Source organism: Notamacropus eugenii, chromosome 5 (assembly GCF_028372415.1).
Source record: "Notamacropus eugenii isolate mMacEug1 chromosome 5, mMacEug1.pri_v2, whole genome shotgun sequence".
NCBI lineage: Eukaryota > Metazoa > Chordata > Mammalia > Diprotodontia > Macropodidae > Notamacropus > Notamacropus eugenii.
Genome location: NC_092876.1, coordinates 246,636,965 through 246,656,968, shown reverse-complemented (window position 1 = coordinate 246,656,968; position 20,004 = coordinate 246,636,965). Strand labels below are relative to the sequence as shown.

Below are 20,004 nucleotides of genomic sequence, written 5' to 3'. Positions count from 1 at the left end.
TATTTTCCCTCATCTCCTCCAGCATTTGTAATTTCTGATAGGTGTAAAGTGGTAACTCAGAGATGTTTTAATTGACATTTCTCTAATCAATAGCGTTTTAGAGCATTTTTTCATATGACAATAGATAGCTTTGATTTCTTCTCCTAATCACTGTCTGTTCATATCCTTTGACCATTTATCAATTGGAGAATAGCTTTGAATATTTACTGACTTTTTGTATAGACTAGTGTTTTAAAAGTAACATAATATACACCTAAGTATATTCGATTTAGAATTTTCAAAAAACAATTGGCATTTTTACTTAAAGTTAATCAATATGAATTTATTAAATAGCTACTATGTGTAGGATACTATGATACTCATATTCCTCCTATTTTGGAGGAAGTTAACTGGTTTTAATGTAAGAATAATCTATAGATTAAAGCTCAAACTGGTCTCTAATAGGCAGGAACCTTAAATCAAATGGCAAATTATTTTATTGGAACTGAAGAGTGGTGTTAATAAGATGGAAATTTCTAGCAACAGAATCATCCTCACTCTGCCCCACCCACCCTAATCTCCCATAGACTCACTTCAAAGTGGAGAATTTGTATGGTGAGTTATGGAAAGGTTTAAGCTTTGGTAATCTACCTTGCATCATAGAAGCCTGAGTGCTTATTGCTTCATCTCCCAGAAGATGATGGTGCCTTGCTGCTTCTCATTTTTGCTTCCTGAAGATGCTTGAAGGGGTCCCAGAACTTTATTTCTGTGCCAGTTCACCCTGCATTTACCTCTCTTTAAGCTTAGATATTTTGGCTCACTGCTGCATTATTCCTTCATAAACTATCCTTTGTCTATCTTCTCCCTCTGTGGTCCTCACTGTGCTGCTCTCTGCCTCTATAGCTTTTCTCCTCTTAAGCTCTCTTAACCTCTGCCCCTTCCCACTGTTGATATGAAAATCATTTGAGGAGAAAGGGATCATTGGTTGTGAGGATAAGGAAACGCTTCATATAGCAAATGGTGCTTAAGTTGAATCTTGAAGGAAAGTTAGGTTGGATTGCATAGAGTGTAGCCAGTGAAAGACAGAGAGCTATGTGTGAGGAACAGTGAGCATAAAGGCTAGTTTGGTTGGACTATAAGATAGAGGGAAATAAACTGTATAAACGTGAAAAGTCTGAAGGGAACCAGGAGGTGAGAAACTCTACATAGAGACGAGAAGAGTGAATATTTTATTCTAGATGCAATAGGGAACCACTTAAGTTTATCATATTGGGAAGTGATGTGGCCAGATCTGCACTTCAGGAAAATTATTTGTTAACTTATTGACTAATTGATTTTAATCTAGAAGTATCTCTTTTTTCTAGGTGAAGGATGGAAATGGAGTTAGAATAAAATATTTTCCGGTGGCTATGCCATACAGCCATGTTTAATTACTACCTATGTCCAAGCCCTAAAATTCTTTCGTCTTGGTACTGGAAATCATCCAAAGTAATTTCTAAGAAATTCAGCTAAAGTGTTTTAGAATGCTACCTCAGTGCTTTTATAAACCACAATTTGTTTTATAAGCACATTTTTCAGGAAAGAGATTAAATCCTAACAGACAATATAGATAAGCAACAAATCCTACTGCATATTATATCTCTGTAGAGTGGTGGAGGAGGAAACACATTCTTTGTTTCTGACATGTGTGGGTCATTATAGGAAGAATCATTTGCTCATAGTTTATTAAAAGACACTCATAAAATATGTACGTAATTTCTAGGAATATTATTTTGATAGTATTAGAACCCTTAATCACTGGCCATTATTCTTGAATTTCAAGAAGCTTACTTTCTTTCATAGAAAAAGAGCCAACCTGGCTCTGTGGGTAATAATCAGTACCTGAAGGCCACCCTGTGTGAAGTTTCTACTCCTGTAGAGAAGGTGAATGAATAGACCATGTTGTATCTATAGGTCACATTCTTTTCTAGCCACCTGTTTCATTCTAATTGAAGTAGAAGGCATTAATTATTCTCTTCTGAAAACAGAGCTAAAGGCCTTAATGTATTCTCAATATTCCCCTCAGTATTTTATTCCAGGTATGCCTCGGATAATATGGGCATTAGAGATAAGTGTGGGATAGTGGAAAGTGAACAAATTCTTGAGTTGGAAGATCTGGATTTAGTTCCTACTTTTGATGCTGATAACTTTGGTGACCTTAGGCCATTCCCTTAAACTCATGGATTCTCATTTTCCTCATCTGTAAAATTAAGGGGTTCGACTACATGATATCTGCCATCCATTCCAGCTCTAACCCTTTGATCCTGTGATTGTTTTCTTTTCCCACAGATGCCCTTGTGTTTCTTTTTCTTAAATGTTGCTAAATTGAGCAAGAAATTCCTGAAGAAAAGGGAAAAGAACTCTATTAGGTTCCCCCCCCTCCCCAACAAGGGTATAGTAGAGCATAATAAATAGATAGAGGACTGCACTTGGAGTCAATTCAGTTCACTTCAATAAACATTTATTAAACACCTACTATACACCAAGCATGACGCTAAGCACTAGAGATTCAAATAAGTAAGACTCTGCCCTCACAGACCTTACAATTTAATGGGGAAAGACCACACACAACATACACAAAAGAAAGCTAAGAAAGGGGAAGAAGGTACTTCGTCCCAGGCATGATAATATTGGAGTAGACTGTGTTTATTCTTCGTTGTCAAAGAAGACCATGCCATCAGAGAAATGATGACATGACTTGTACTTGACTTTGTTTTGAATGAGGGAGGGCTGTGCAGGTCATCAGCCTCACTTCTCCTCCAGAGCCATCTGAATCCAGTGACCAGATACTCATCAGGATGACAGGAAAAGACCTAGGATGCACTGGGAGACCTTGGGCCCTTTAGGCCAAGGTCTTTGCAGGCAGTCACTTAGGGTGAGGCAATGCCCATTCACTGAATACGCCTGTTCAAGAAGTAGCCAGGGCATGGCCCCTTTAATGAGATCAAGAAAAGACATCAGGCTGGGTGGGAAACAGCAACAATTACAATTGATAATCACTCTCAAGCTAGGAGGGTCCAGAGGAGCCCTCAGGCAAGGGCCCAATGGGGTCCCGTTTCAGAGTGCAATAGGTTTAAGGTTTGGGGAGAGAACAGGAGAGGGGACAGGAGAGAGGAGGGGAGGAGAGGAGCCAATAAAACCCAAGTCAACTGGGCTAGCTGGATTAGATTACAAGAGAAAAACTAGTAGGAAATGGTTGGGGTCTGAGATCTCTGAGCCCTTTTTAAATGGAGGCTTTGGGAGACGTTCTTTTTTCTACACTTCAGTCCCCAATCAGAGAGGCAGAGGGTACTGAGAGTACTGAGGAAGTATGAGAACCAAAGTTAATGCAGTCTCCACCCAAGGTGATGAGTTAGTTTCCTAGTGATGCAAGTAGTTGCCCTGAGCAATGAACCGATGACTTGGTCCTCAATTATTTTTTTCCCAGTGACACTTACTCCATTATTTCATTTTTCTTCTTTTGCTACTGCTGCATTTTCTGCATCTGGGGGCTTCTGATATTACTTGGTGTGGTTAGAGGAAAGGTCAGGGGAAATGCCCCTTTGGAACCCTCTCACCCTGCCATCTGCTCAGAAATCTTTTTCACTGAGTTATTTTGTGATATGTAGCACCCTTCTCAGCCTACAAAATCCTAACCTTGGAAATTCAGATGAACAAAAAAATGATGAACTATCAGGTATTTCGTAGTTTCTCCAAAGCCTTGTATTGGGTCCTTTTGTTTCCAGGGGCAAGTCAGATGGAAAGTTTCCATGGTCCTCCCGGTACCGCAGCAATAATGTCTCTTCTTAAATGTCATTTCCACTGCTGAAGTCATAGCAGGTTGTGATGCTGAACCATTTGACAAATGAAGCAGTTCCTAACCTCAAGGAGCTTACCTCCTGCCAAGAAAGACAATCTGTATCTACATAAATATATAAAACAAACATAAAGAGGATAAATGTAGCATAGTTAAATATAGGGTAGTTGAGAGGGAAGGCAGTAGTAGTTGGAGGAATCAGGAAAAGCTTTATGTAGAAGATGCTTCCTAAGTTGTGTCACTTGAGAACCTGGAACTGAAAAAAAGTGTTAGAAAGAAATTATTAAGTCGTCTGGTAGAGGGGAAGAGCCATAATAACTGGTCTATTCCACCCAACCTCTATGAATTGCATATTAGATAGGATTCAAACAAAGAAGAGAGGAAATAGTCATCTGTTCCAGATAAGACACTTAGGTTACCTGAGATGTCTAACCAGAGGAAACTCCTTACATTTCTTGTGATGATTTCCACTGCTAAAATCATATCAGTTTCTGGTGTTGAACTGGTTGACAATGCCAAATGAAACAGTTCCAAAACTCATTCTAACCAATATTTGGCCTCCCAGGAAGGTTTTCGGGGTCAGCATAACCTGGACATCTTGAGTTAAGCATTAAATGCATCAGTTCTCTAAGCAACACATCTGGTGTCTCAGCCAAGCTGAACTAAGTTCAAACAATGCAATAAAGTTTTCCTACAATTCCCTACCTTTGGGGCTTTCTAAAGGCCAACATTGCTATTACTAGAGGAAATATGATAACAGAAGCAGAGAGCTTGGCTAAGGCTTCAAAGGAATTTCATTAAAACAACCCAAATTAGGTGACATGTTGCCTTCTCTGCCCATCTTATCAAGAACTTGAGAGGCTTCCTTCAAGGAATGATAGGGACCATGCTGGTGACAACTCATAGTCAGAGGGCTCAAACTGAATAAGCATCAGGGGCTGTAAGTCAGGGAAGTTAGACTTGCACCAGGAAACACCACCAAAAACACAATATGGGGAAATTTCCTGGTCACTGAAGAAACATATGACCACGAGTATGATTAAAATGTTTAAAAAGATAGATTCACAAACCCATGCTTAACAAACTTAGTTAAGCAGAATCATAATCTCATACATCCTCTAAGGAAACAAACCTAATTAAACAGATTTTATAGATAAACTGAGTTAGGTTATAGATTCAACAACATTTAATTTACTTATTTCATCTTGGATCTTAGCTGTCTCATGTGACCATCTGATCCTTGAAAACATTTTCTGTTGGAAACTCTGGAATAGATCTCATTCCCAGAGCAGTTCAGGAGGGATATTTCTCTTAAATTTGGTTTTCTAGATGCTAGTTTATGTGGTAAAAGCCAGTTCAAACCTTATGGAAGTAATCCTATACTTGTCCTTTTGTCATTGTTCTTAATAGAAATATTTTTAAGACCAGTTTTAACACCAGTTCAAATCTGGCCTCAGGTACTTAGTAGCTGAATGACCCTGGGCAAATCATGGCACCCTGTTTGCCTTAGTTTCCTCATCTATAAAATGAGCTGGAGAAGGAAATGGTAAACCACTCCAGTATCTTTGCCAAGAAAACCCAGACGGGGTTACGAAGATTTGGATATGATTGAAATGACTGAACAACAACAATCCATCATCTATCTATCTATCTATCTATCTATCTATCTATCTATCTATCTATCATCTATCATCTATCTATCATCTATCTATATCCTAGTTCTTAGAGAAAATAATCTAATTTTATTGCCTACTCAAGGCAAAGATTTCTACACTATTAAAATATAAAATTTTACATAAAATTTAAAACTTAAAAATTTCACATCTTTATCACATCTTTATTCTACCTTCCCTATTGAGAATACATATTATCCTCACATACCATTGAAGAAAGAATGAGATACTTTAAGAACCTAATCATAAAAATTTCCAGTGGACTCTTGAGGCAAAATGCCTTCCACATCCAGAGAAAGAACTATGGAATTAGATTGCAGATAGAAACAGACCATTTTCTTTTGTATTGTATTTTGTTTTGTTTTATGGTTTCTCCCATTCATTTTAATTCTATGCAACATGTATTTAATAGAAATGCATGTGTAGAACCTATATAAGTTTGTATGCTATCTCAGGGAGGGACTGGGGAGAGAGGGGGAAAAGATCTAAGACATATGGAAGTGATTGTCGAACACTGAAAACAAATAAAATCATGTAATTTTTAAAAAGAACCTAATCATATACATGAATATATGACTGACTACATAGTGAATACAAATTCAAACTAGAAAAATTAAAAACAATAAGATCTCTTATACTTGCATCCAATTATAGTAACTCAGAGATGTTTGAGTATTGCAAAAACAATGGTTCATCATCTATCAAAAAAATGTTTAAAATTCATCTGCCCTGGTTGTAACAATTTGCAATGAAAGAAAGCAAGGATATGGTTACAACAATATCAAGGCTTTCCCTTCAAGAGCACAGTCTGACTTGACATCAGGAAAAGGAAACAGGAAAAGTTCCCTTAACTCTATTTCATTCCAGGTAATAGTCATAGTTAACCTTTATTTTGGAACAGCCAATTAATTATGAAGCAAAGTTTCTTATTATTCACAAAGTATCAGGGTCTAGCTGAGACCTTATTAGGTGGGAACTTTCCTTTTCAGAAAGGAAGTAGCACAATGGAGAAAGTGGGTCAAGAGGATTCTACAATACCATTTGCAGGGTCATCCTCAACCTTCCACACAGAGAGCCTCCTATAACAGTTCTCAGATCACACTCCCTTTGAACAGCATGTAGAATTTCCCTTTAATGGTGGATTATTGGTTTCATGACAATTTAGACAAGTATAGCTGAAGTAAAAACTCAGAATAATATCAAATTGCAATCCTAAGGGATTTTTACCTCCCTTTCATTAGTCACATCTCAAGGCTAGTTATAACTGTTATTATTTTTCTGATGTCTTTGCTGTAACACTAAACAATTAACATATACAGGGCTTATGTTGTTCATCCTTTCTAGCTTAAATCCATCCTGGAGCTAAAATAAAATAAATCATTAGAAATTTTTTAAAAAATCATATTCTGGAGTTTCACACATATGGTGAAAACCTCAATACATACAATTCCAGGGACGCTTCCATAATTTTCATAAGTAGTGGCCAAACAATCTATCAGATTAAAAATCACTCTCCACAAGATAACTTATAAAACCTTTTCACTTCAGATGTGAGATATCTTAGTTTCTCATTAAACCACTTCACCATTTTAGCAAAATATTCTTTCAGCAAGGGTGATAAGATTTTATGACCTTGCTAAAACTGAAGATCCAAGGGACTGAAAATTTGGCAGGTCCCCAAAGAACTTTATAAATAATGCAAAATCTGTAATATTTTCCCAAACAATAAGTGATAATTATTATTGTAGCAAAATAAATCTAACTGAATATTTGAAAGTTGTTCAAACCACAATGACAACAGTCTATCAAAAGAAAAGTTAGTTTTCCAGCGATATGATTGCATCACCCTATGGGTAGCATTTCTCAAATTAACACTATTTCTTATGCAATGATTTCCCAAAAATCATAATACAAGAAGAATTAGAAATCTGACAAAAATATAAATAATATTTTAGATTTTTATGACACAGAAAAACTTATTGCCAGTCAAACAACATTACCACACTCATAGGGGGCAGCCAATGTCAAGATGAGATATGGAGTGTTGTAGTATCACAAATGAGAAACAGATAGAAGGCCAATTTTGCCAGATCATAAATTGCAAAAGGGAAGTAGAAAGATGGGTTGACAGCAGGTTGTGAAGGACTTCACAAGTTACACAAAGGAGTTTTTATTTTATGCAAGAGTCAATAGGGAATCACTAGAATTAATTGGTAGGGAGCGGGGAGGAATAACACAATCAGTTCTGAGTTTAAGGAAAATCACTGGTAGCAGTTTATAGGATGGTCTGGAATTGTGAGAGAGTTAAGGCAGGGAAGTCGGTTAAAGGGAAGTTACAATAATCTAGGCAAGAACTGATAAGAGCTTGAGCTAGGGTGGTGGGTGGGTGAGTCAAGAGAAAGGTTAAATATGAGAGATGTTATGAAAGAAGAAAGAATAAAAATTGACAACTGATTGTCAATCAATCACCCTTGGGTGAGAAAACATGAGCATTTTTGAGAACAATGCCAAAGCTGGGAACTCTAGGGAATGAGAGGATGGTGGTGGTTTTGACAGAAATAGGGGCAATTTGGAAGAAGGAAAAGTCTGGGAGGAAACAAAATGAGTTAGAGTTGTTTATGTGTATGAGGAGAAGGATGGAGGAAAGTTGGGGAAGATCCCTATAGTTTTAACCCAGGGAAAAATTTCAATTCTTGCCATTTTGCTTCCTGCTTCACTCCTTGCTTCTCATTTCCCTTTCCTTATACCAATTTTTTGTTTTTTGGTTTTGGTTTTGGTTTTTACCAATGAGGTATGGAAAGAGGAGTGGTCAGAGGAGAGAATGAATTTTTCCCAAAACAAAACTACTCAAAAGCAACAAATCCATTGGAAAAACTATTACAGAGAATATGGTTTTTGAGATATTCATATATATATATATATATATATATATGTATCTCAAAAAGTGTTATAATATCAAATACAGATGTATGGGAAAATATGTTTTGATATATCAAAAATATGTGTATATTCACAAAAATATGTGTGTGTTTATACACACATCAACTTGAGTGTCACAAAACATGCCTAAGTTCTGCCCGGAGGTTGGTTTCAGTATGTGTAATAGGCAACTCTACAAAATTAAGTTGCAGAAAAGATGCCGACCTGAACTGGTAGATGGAATTCATCTGGGATTTCTCTAAAATTAATGAAGTCATAGGCTCAGATCCTATTCTTGTAACAGCAACATCAATAATGAGAGCAATAATAAAATATGAATCAATCAATAAATGTAACTTTGTAGGTATGTAAGTGTTTATTAGTATCCTTTGTAATCTTGGAAACAATTAGGAAACTGCTACTTTGCATTCTTTACACAGGAGAATATATGAACATTTGAAGTTGTTCTCAGGCATTTATGAAATGAATCTTCCTCTGTCTTTCTGTCTTTTAGACTAAGATGTTTAGTAAAACAGCTGGAAAAAGGTGATATCAATGTCGTGGATTTAAAGAAGAATATTGAATATGCAGCATCTGTGCTGGAAGCTGTTTACATTGATGAGACGAGGTAAGTCTTCATTTCTCTGTTTACCCATACAAAAAGCTCTTGGACAGAGTGCATCCTGGCCAGGCTACTGCTATCTTTTAGAGATGTAAAGTTTCTGCAGTTGATAAATGAGACAAAGAACATTTTTCCTACTCATGTATGTGACCATAGACAAGCCATCACTGATCTTGCTGAGTCTGTCTCATCATTTATAAAACGAGAATGATATCTGTATTAACTCTCTCATAGGGTTGTGGAGAGGCTCACATGAGAAAATTTATCTAACGTGCTTCTCAGGTTTTAAAATGTTATATAATGGTCTAACTCATAAACTTATTTTTTTCCAAATTCTAAAATTTTAAATTATTTTTTTCAGGTCAGCCATTTCTTACTTTTAAAAATTGTCCAAATGGATCTATGCCTAATGCTAAAGAATTTGTTCTTTAATGTAGTGTAACTCTAGCAACTATAGTTGTCTTAAAGTCAATTTGGGTTGTCTTGTGAAGCAGAGTTTCCTTTTACCAGAGTCCTTTATCCTAAGCCTGCATGGCACCTTGTTGGGATTGATGTAGAGGGTACTTCTTTTCAGGAGAAGATTGAGCTAAAAGATGTTGTATTAACAAGCACCCCAGCACATCCAGGAGGGCCTGCTAGCACAGGTTCTTTGATGTGCTTTATAAAGGAAAAACAGCTTCAAAAGGCTTAACAATCCTTCTTTAATTAAACATATAACAGTCATTCACTAGTTCAAGGGAAAGTTTAACACCCTGAGCATGAAGAAAATACAAACAGAGAAAATGCAAGTAGAGAAATTAGAACAAAGACCAACAGACAGGGCTTCTACTAACTGAATAAAGTAATATAACTACCTACATACACCACCTGACTGGGAGAGCACAAACCTCTGAATAGGCAGGGGGTTCTTAACAAATAGGCACTCAGACTCCAGTGAAGGGAAACAAAAGATCCTTCTCATAAGCAAACCCCCAAAGCAAAATACTAACCTCAAACTATATATACACTTTCAGAGCCAGAAAGCATCACAACCCTCATCACTCATTGCCTAATTACCTTAGTACCCAAAGGTGTGAAAGCCTTCCTATAAGCAAGTCTCCTCTTAAGCAAACTCTTCCTTAGGCAAGTTCCTTCCCCAATGGGCTCTATGTGACTCAGGATGTATCACAGCTGGGCTGAAGTTTAAAGCAACAAGACATCCATGATTGAACACATGTGGTCACATAGGCCTATTAATGGACAGGGAAGATCTTATATTCCATTAACATTACAGATGTCTGAAGGGTCTTCTAACTTTGTCATTTATTCTGTGATTTTATAGATTATATAATTTTATACATCTGTCATGTACCTTTAAACATACCTCAGTTCACATCAAAATGCAGGACAGCTAGACTAAGAGTTGTGTTTGCTCTATTTTACATCTGGAAGAAGAATAAATAAAAATGTCTCCAATTGGGGGCACAAGGAGAGAACCAAGGATCTTGACATGAGGCAAATGAGTGAGAGGAGGAGCTCACTCCTACAGATTATCTGGTAACTTTATATTTTAATTAATTGCTGCTTTTTTTATATACACAGTATTGGTTAGGTTATGTGTAGGTAATTCAAAGACTCTAGGATAGTGGGTGGAATGGGAGGAAGATTGGGCTCCCTTCTCTATCAACCAATCTTTCCTCCATAACCACCAGTCACATCTGCATTTAAGTACCAAATTTCTTCTATACTGTTCTTTCACATTTTGCTATTAGTGGGTGAGGCCCTGCCTTAGACATAGGGTATAACAGGGCTACTACCCTCTGCTTGTGTTCAAAGGTGGTGAGAGTTGAAGCAGATATGTATCTGTGTGGTCTTACTCCCACTCTGTACATGCATGTGTGTGAGTGTGTGTGTGTGTGTGTGTGTGTGTGTGTGTGTGTGTGTGGAGTCAAATTTAGAAGGGAATACATCATCAAGACATGTACAATAAACAGGAAGAGGCATGTGTCCTCACTTCCTTCCTCTATGTTATGGTTTAGGGGACCGGTTTCTCCTCTTCCTACAGTTCAAGGAAACTGGCAACATGGTATCTAAAGGAGACAGAAGTTAATGGCCATGTGCTTGTGTCCATTGGCTGTTCTCTCCCATCTTGCCCCTAATGTCTAGGCATCAGGGTGTCCACTAGTTCTCCAGTCATACCCTGGACAATACTTACCACCCCTTCTGAACTTTCTTTCCATCATAGTGGGGAAGTCCAAGATTGTTCCAGGGCTAAGGCAGGGGCTAAGGTGGATGGTAAAGTCCTCACTCAGGCTTGCCCCTTGGTGATGGGATAGTCCCATTCTTTCCCCTTCTCCTCTTCCTAAGTACTTAGTGGAGTTTTAATAGATAAGGGTTCCCCACATCTATGTAGGGCTTGTTTTGTTGAGATCTTCAGAGTGTAGCATTACCACAAGTTCCTACATAAGTAGGTGCCTCCAAGATTCTCCACCTTATGTAAGGCTTGCCTTTTATTTGACTCCAGAGGTTATCTATGTTAGACCTAAGCCTGACCTAGACCCTTCTAAGCATATAAATTATGGCTTAAGTTTATGCACTTCCCTATTTAGAAAACTTGGGCTTTTGTTCCAGTAGAGGAACAAAGCTACTTACATAGCCTTGACCAAAGCATTGCATTGGGGCATACTGAGTACCGAGCTGACCCCAAATTCTGGAAGATGTAGGTTCAAGTCCCATTTCTGACACATATAGTTTGTGTAACCCTGGGCAACACTCAATCTTGGATAGACTAGCTCTATAACCTGCTTTGACAGAAGGAATCTCTTAACTGGGGAGACTCCTGAAAAGAGATGTCAAACTCTCTGTCCAAGGGGGCCAAAACTTCCAAGTATGACCTGAACAAGATTGAAATATAAGTGGAAAATGTTAGCAAATAAATAAAATACAACATGGATAATGCTAATTTTTGGTTTTCTGGTTGGTTGGTTGTTGTCCTTCATCTTCAAAGAGGACCAAAATGACATCACCACAATAAAGTGAAATTTCAGTGTGTCCAGCTGTGGCTGATCAGACCAATATGAGCTCAGAATGCTCTATCACAGGTTGGGCACATATAGTCCATATGAATATTTGGGGTGGATATCCCAAATTTGCTCATCCTGCATTTATTTTGTGCTGTCTCAATTCTGCTTTGCTCAAAGAGCACAGCACCTTTTCTTATGTGGGCACACCATGCTGAGCAGTCCTGTGCCAGTGTCTGCCATGTTGCACAGTCAAATCCAAAGTTCTTCAGAGAGACCTTGAGAGTGTCCTTGTATCATTTCTTCTGGCGACCATGTGATCTCCTGACCCATGCAAGTTCTCCGTAAAAGAGAAAATTGGTTTTTTAAGTCAATATGGAATCTATAGGGATCTGTTTCTAATTGAGTTTGATACCACTGCCCGAAACTAGTGAAATTGTAAGTCTAGACTCTATTCTATTTATTGAAATATTGGGTTAGTCCAGGGGAGAGCCCACTGGATTCATGTCCCACCCCAAACCACCCCCACAGAGCCTCTGTTCAGGTTCAAAAAAGGGCAATGTTTCCCAACTTTTTGAAGCAATAAAACTTCTTCTCAAATTACTATTCCAGCTGAAATTAATCACATAAAAAAACTGTAAGCAGTCACCAGTCTTTACATTTATCAGACATATAGACATACATAAAAGTACAGAGAGGTATAGTCAGGAAGAAAAAAAAGTAACAGCACCGGTCACTTTGGGTCAGCATCTAGAAGGGATAGACTTTGGGGTATTCTTCTGTCTTTTCTTCCTTAAACCTCTTCCTTAAAATGGAAAGAATGCCTGGAAGTGAGCATCCCCCAAGTTTAGGGGCTTGGAGCTAACCCTCTCAGTAGGTGGCAAGAAAAAACTGCCATGCTTAGCCAGGCCAGGCAGTTAAAAAATCACCAAAATGCTATTCAACTCCTGCTAATTTTTGTTCTTCCTATCAGTTCTGATTTCCTCCATTCTGTAATAGTAGCTTCTAAGAGTCCCAGAGCATAGGGGGTGCAAGGTAAGCAGAAGAATATCCCCCATGACAGGAAGTATAGACTGATAATTTGTGAAATTAGGAAGTGACAGCAGGCACACTCTTTAGGTACTCACTGGGAAAGACCACACTGGGCAGTGAGATTAAGTGACAGTCACACTTTAATAACCACTAAAGACTTAAAGAAAATGTAAAAGGACCTTTATGACAAAAATATTATAGCAATTTTTTATGGTAGCAAAGAATTGGAAGTTGAGGGGATGCCCATTAAATGGAGAATGGTTAAATAAGCTGTAGTGTATGATTGTGATGGTGTAGTATTATGCTATAAGAAATGATGAGGTGATGTTTTCAGAAAAAAAAAATGGTGAAAGATCTATATGAGCTAATGCAAAGTGAAGTGGGTAGAACTAGGAGATTCCTGTACATAACAATAGCAATATTTTAATGATGAATAGCAATGAAAGCCTTTACTGCTCTGATCCATACAGTGATCCAAGACATTTGTGAAAGATTCATCATGAAAAATTCTACTCACCTCCACAGAGAGTTGATGAGCTTTGAGTCCAAATTGGAGTCTAATTTTCTCACTTTCTTTATTTTTCTTGCTTTTTTGTGACATGGTTAATAGGGAAGTATGTTTTGCATGATTTCACCTGGATAACTGATATCATACTGGTTGCTTTCTCCATGGGTTGGGAAGGGACTGGAAATAGGGAGAGGATTTAGAACTCATGTTGCAAATAAATAATAAATTTTAAATAAACATTTTGAAAGATAACCACAAAGGGTATGAGAGTGAATAGCCCAGAAAATACAGACAAGTCACAAAAAGAAGGAATTCAGAGGCAGACAGTGCAGAAATGAGGTGGTGATGGGATAGTGAAAGGTGGCAGGCAGTGTGAGAAATTCATCATCATACTATGTTAGTGCTAGAAAGTATCTTAGACTGTTTAATCTAACATCCTCATTTTTAAGTTAAAGAAACTAAGACTCAGTCAGTAACATTTATTAAGTACCTACTACGTGTCAGTAACTTTGCTAAGAATTGCGAATACAACGAAAGTCATTCCTTGCTCACAACTGAAAGTGGAGATACCATGCAAACAACTATGTACAAAAAGGCAGAATGTAGGATGAACTGGAGATCACTGAGAGAAGGAACTAGCATTAATGGGGATGAAGAAAGACCTCTTGTTGAAGGTGGAGTTTTAGCTGGGACTTGAAGCCAAGAGGAAGAGAGGAGGAAGGAGAGCATTCCAGGCATGGAGGAAAGCCGTGAAAATGCCCAGTCTGGAGATGGAACGTCTTAACTGGCAAGCAGCAAGAAGGCAAATATAACTGAATCATGAAGTCCCCAGGATATTATTAGGTGTAAAAAGCCTGAAAAGCAAATAAATTTTAAAAAAAAAAGAAAATCAGTTGATTAAGATTGATATTCTCTCTAGCAGACAATAATAAAATACAGCCACAATAAAATACAAAAAATAAAAACATTGTACAATACAAAAAAAAAAAGCCTGGAAAAGTAGAAGGGGGACAGGTTATGAAGAGCTTTCCAAAGAAAGGATTTTATATCTGTGCCTGTAGGTCAATGGTCTTAAACTCAAATAGAAACAAGGACCAGCAAACTTTATTATGTAATGATCCCTGCTTGTGATATATTGAATCAGAAAACCATGTATTGACATTATCTATGTTTATTTATCGTATTTTTTATTTTGTTAAATATTTCCCAATTGCATTCTAATCTGGTTTGGGCTCCACTAAGAGTATTGTTGGAAGCAATGGGTTAGGTGATTACGAGACACTGAAATTTGTAGAAAGTGGTGGTGACATGATTCGAATTAGACTATGGAAAGATCACTTTGATAGCTGAGTGGAGGTTGAACTGAAGTGGGGAAAGACTTGAGGCAGGCAGACTCACGGTCAGGTTATTACAAAAATCCAACATAAGGTAATGAGAGTTTGGATCAGGGTGGTGAGAGTGTCAGAGGAGAGAAAAAAGATTATGAAAGAAATGTTATGAAAGTGAAATCAATGGACCTTGGCAACAAATTGTATATAGGGGGTGAGAGTAAGGAGTCATGAATGGCAATTAAGTTATGACCTTGAATAACTAGGAGGATGGTGGTAGTGAAGTTTGGAGGGAAAATATAATGAGTTCAGATTTGAATATTTTGAGTTTAAAATGTCTCTAGAAGCATAGTTTGAGATTTCTAATAAATAGTTGAAAATTTGAGGTTGCACATCAAAAGAGAGTGTAAGGATGGATAAGCAGATTTGAGAACTGTTAACATAGAAATGATATATGAATCCATGGGGTCTGATAAGATCAGCAAGTGAAACAGTATAAAAGGAGAAAAAGGGCCAAGTACAGAATGGTACTCTGTGGCACTCCAACTCTATGATTAGTAGGTATGACCTAGATGAAGATCCAGTAAAGAAGGTTGAGAAAGAGTAGTCAGATAGACAGGAAAACTAGGAGAGAGTAGTGTCCTAAAAACCTAAAGACAAGAGAGAATCAAGGAGAAGTTGATCATTAGTGTCAAATGTTGCACTGAGATCACAAGAAGTATGGAGAAAGAGAAAAGGACATTAGGTATGGTCATTAAAAGATCATTAGGAACTTTGGAGAGAGCAATTTCAGTTGAATGATTTGGTCAGATGCCGTACTGTAGTGAGTTGAGTAGAGGGAGAAGAAAGGCAGTGGAGGCACCTATTTTCGATGGCCTTTCTAAGAAATTTAGCCACAAAGGGGAGGAGAGATATAGGATAGCTATCAAGGCTACATGGATCAAGTGAGGGTTTTCTGAAGATGGGAGAAATATGGACATGTTTGTAGTCAGTAGGGAAGTAGCCAGTAGACAGGAAGAAATTAAAGATAAGTGAGAGAGTGGGGTTAATAAAGGGAGTAATCTGCTGGAAAAGATAGGGTGGATGGGATCACTTATGTATGTACAAGTGTTTGCCTTTAAAATGAAACATTCCATGTGACTGGGATGAAGGAGCAGATAGTGGTAGAAGGTATCTGGGTCATGTGAGATGAGGAAGAGAGGAGAAAAAGGAGCTCTCAATGAATGGCTACAATTTTTTTTCAGCAAAATATGAGGCAAGGTTCTCAGCTGAAAAGGTGGGGAAAGAGGGAACCATGGGAAGTTTGAAGAAGGATAAAAAGGTTTATGGTAAGTGGCATAATGAATTAATTAATTAGGAAGGCATAAAAGGATTGTCTTGTAGCAGCAAGGGCCCATTTCAGGTTATGTAACCTTGCTGACTGGGTCCATTACCAATATATGTTACATAACTTCAGTTGGGAAAAAAAAGAACTCAATAAATAGGAGATATATCAGAAATTCAGCATGTTGCAGCAGAAAGTGCTCTAGATTTGGGATCAGAAGATGATGCTTTGAGTCCTGGCTCTCCACTTTACTATCTGTGTGACCATGAATAAGTTACTTAAGCTGAGTTTCAGTTTCTTTTTCTGTCAGATGAGAATAACAGTTCTAATACCACTAACTTCATGAAGCTGTTTTCTTAAAAGAACACTATAAATCTTTGAGATCACTATGTTCTGCTTTATGAAAATTGTCTTTTAACATGACTGCATTTTGATTTTCTTCATCCAGGTTGTCCTGCACTTTTGTGTATTTGCATTTCCAATTAATTTCTCTTTTGTTTCTTTGGAGAGACCATCATGCATTCTAGTTTTTTATTCATTCAATCAAAATTTATTAAGCACCTACTATGTTCCAGGCAATTTGCTAAGTACTGGGTATACAGAAGGCAAAAGACAATCTCTACCCTCAAGAAGCTCACAATCTAGTGGGGGAGACAATATACAAACAAACATGTACAAAGCAAGCTATATAACAGAATAAATAGGAAATAATTAATAGAGGAAAGGCACTAGAGTTAAGAAGGATTGGGAAAGGCTTCCTGTAGAAGATGACATCTCATTTGGGACTAAAAGGAAGCCAGGGAAGTCAGTAGTAGGTATAATGGAGAAGGGAGAACATTCCAGGTATCAGGACAGCCAAAACAGATGCCCAGGGCCAAGAAACAGAGTATCTTTTTTCTCAAAACACCAAGAAAATCAGTAGAACTGGATGAAAATATATGAGTAGAGTAGAGAGTAATATATAAGAAGATCAGAAAGGTATAAGGGGGCTAAGTTATGAAGGACTTTGAATGTCTGACAAAACTTTTTGTATTTGATCTTAGAGGCAGTAGGGAGTCACTGCAGTTTACTGAGTAGGAGGTAGGATGAGGAGGCAGTTGGAAATGCAAAATTGGAGGTTACCAGAGAATTTGGGGAGGGATAGGTAGATATGCTAATCACCACAGACATGGTAATTAAATCCATGGGAGCTGATGAGATCTCCAACAGAGCAGTATAGAAGAAGAATTCGACCAGTTCTTTTTGCTGTGCAGGCCAAATATTCTGCCTTCGCAATTCTTATTTCTTGAACCATTTAGAATATCTTACTGTATCTCTGTGTTCTCTTGGGAATCCACAGGGTCCTTTCCCTCATCAGATGTTGATTAATTTTCCTTTCTCTTGAAATATTTATTCAGAGATGTTTAGATATCCCTTTTTTAATATCTTCTCTGTTGATTTATTTGCTTGGGCTCAAGGCCTTTGAGTTTTCTTCCTCCTGTGATCTTTGGTAATTTCAGTCTTGTTGTCCTTATATTTCCCTATCACTCCCTTTCTGACTCTTTCTTTCATGTGGTAGATCCCACAAGGGCTGGACTTCAAAGCTATCTCAACCCCTTTTCACATTTGGGGTTCATTTTTCACCAGCTTCAGTCTCTGTGCCCAGGTGACTTCTGGCTGGACAATAAGCTAAATGCTAGCTAGTCTCTTTTTTTTTCAGTTCTGGTGGAGGTCTGACGCCCAGGAATACCCTAAACCCCTCCCCACCCCCACCCCCCACCTCTCACACACACTCTTCTCTGACTTAGCTACTAATACAGAACAATGCATATTCACTTTACTTCTGCATTCTCTGCAGAATTGGGGAGCCATCTTGAATTCTGTTACTTATTATCACAGAATATCAGAAGATGTGGGCTGAAGACAAGTGGCCCATAGAGGTGGTAGAAGAGACTTTAGTAGCTACAAGGTAATTGCAGCATGGATCCCAGGGCACTTGTGGGTTCTGTAGTGCAGCCCTGACTGAGTGTGGGTGTTGGTGGGAGAGGGGATACTGAGTGAGTGAGTTAGAGGTATTGTAATAACTTTCTCTGCTTATTTAAGAAGTTTTTACTTAATTAGAATTCTTGGTATCTTAGCCTACGGAGATAGCTTCAATTACTTTACCTGCTACTCATAACTTTTTTTTTGTAATGTTCTGAAAGGTCATAAGGATAAGATAAAAAGTTCAGATCTCCATCTTGTTTGGTCACATGACCAATGAGACTGTAAATCTTTGAACAATTCAAATTATTTTAGCAAATACATAAAAACCTTTATTTTGTCTCTTGAGAACTTTTCATTACATTGTTAATAGACTTTTCATTTCCAAGATTTCCAATTCTAAAGTCGTTTACAATGCAGGTATGTTAAACCATAAAATTTGAATTTATTGGTTCCTCAAGCTGACTGTTGTTGCCTTATCTGAAACAACAACAATAATAATAAGGTTTGCAAAGCTCTTTAAAAATATTTCCTCATTTTATCCTCATAATAGTCTTGTGAGGAAGGTGCTCATCATCCCCATTTTAAAAATTTGTCATCCACGTGACATTTGTCTGATGGGCCATTTGGTTTAGAGAGGCAACTTGTGAAAATACAACAGAGCTGGTAGGTAATGAACTATATTCTGCATTATTTTATTTTTATTAAATATACTTTCTTGAACTTGTATAAAAATGGCCTAAGAATTTGTTCTTTCCCCTTCTCTCTCATCTTAAAATAATTCCTTAAATGTAGAAAGCAAAAGTGAGATGTGAGCTTAAAAAAAAAGAAAAGCCGTAGTCCTCTCTGACCTTTTCCAGTTTGTTCTTGAATTGGCTGCTTGGGATGATGGCCAAATCTTTCCTAGTTTGCTTTGAATGAACAATTGAAGTCTGTTGCCAGGTCTTTATTAAGCTTAACGATGTTTGACCATTGAAAATTATTTTGAAGATGAAGTCATTTGTCTTAGTACTATGTAACATCATAAATGTTAATCAATATAGGTTTACTTACCTAACCCTACCCTCTTTCCCTGACACACATACACACACACACACACACACACACACACACACACACACACACACACTTTTCATTTGAAAAGTTATGGTCCACAGTGTTCATAAGTACTTTGTGTGTTTTTTCTCTTCTTGATTTATAGATGTTATATCTCTGAACAGTCCAAATAGCCAGAGACATGAGAGGCTAAACACCTCCTCAAATACATTAGTTTTAAGTACAGTTTTCTTATACATTTCAAAATTACTCTTTTAGCAAGGGAGAATATTTCAAATAGAGTATTCAAATACACTGTGATGGTAACCATGCTGAAAGTATTCTGTGATGGTAACACCAAAACATTGTAATTCTTTTTCCCCTGAGCCACTCCAGATTTTCTCTTCCACTCTCCTCCTTTTCTTTCTTCATTTTCCATTCCTTCTCTTCCAGCCTACTTCTCTCCTTTCCTTTCTCCTTCTTCCTCAGCAACACACACACACACAAGCACACACACAGTCACCCTAAACTCTTCTTTTACAAATTTCAGTGACAGCAAGAGAATCTTCAGACAAGAGTTTGAATTTTAGTAATTATTATACCTATGAATTCAGAATCTGATATTCAGCAAGTATGCATAATTGATTATCCTACATCTTTTTTCAGGAATCATGTGAACATAGATTATAGTTATGGATTAAAGAACCAGAAGAGATTTTAGAGGCCCTCTAGCCCAAACCCCTCATTTTTTAGATGAGAAAACTGAGGCCTAGAGTTATTAAATGAGT

At 37.5% G+C, this 20,004-nt stretch overlaps 1 protein-coding gene across 7 annotated transcripts in view; it reads left to right on the top strand.

Moving 5' to 3' along the window:
- The window catches only part of PDE1A (phosphodiesterase 1A), a 489,884-nt gene that overhangs the window by 307,526 nt on the left and 162,354 nt on the right, over nt 1-20,004 (top strand). For all 7 annotated transcript variants that reach the window (XM_072612567.1, XM_072612561.1, XM_072612565.1 and 4 more), the window contains one exon: nt 8,921-9,034. In XM_072612567.1, the coding sequence (XP_072468668.1) occupies nt 8,921-9,034 (114 nt within the window). The remainder of the gene's footprint in view (nt 1-8,920; nt 9,035-20,004) is intronic.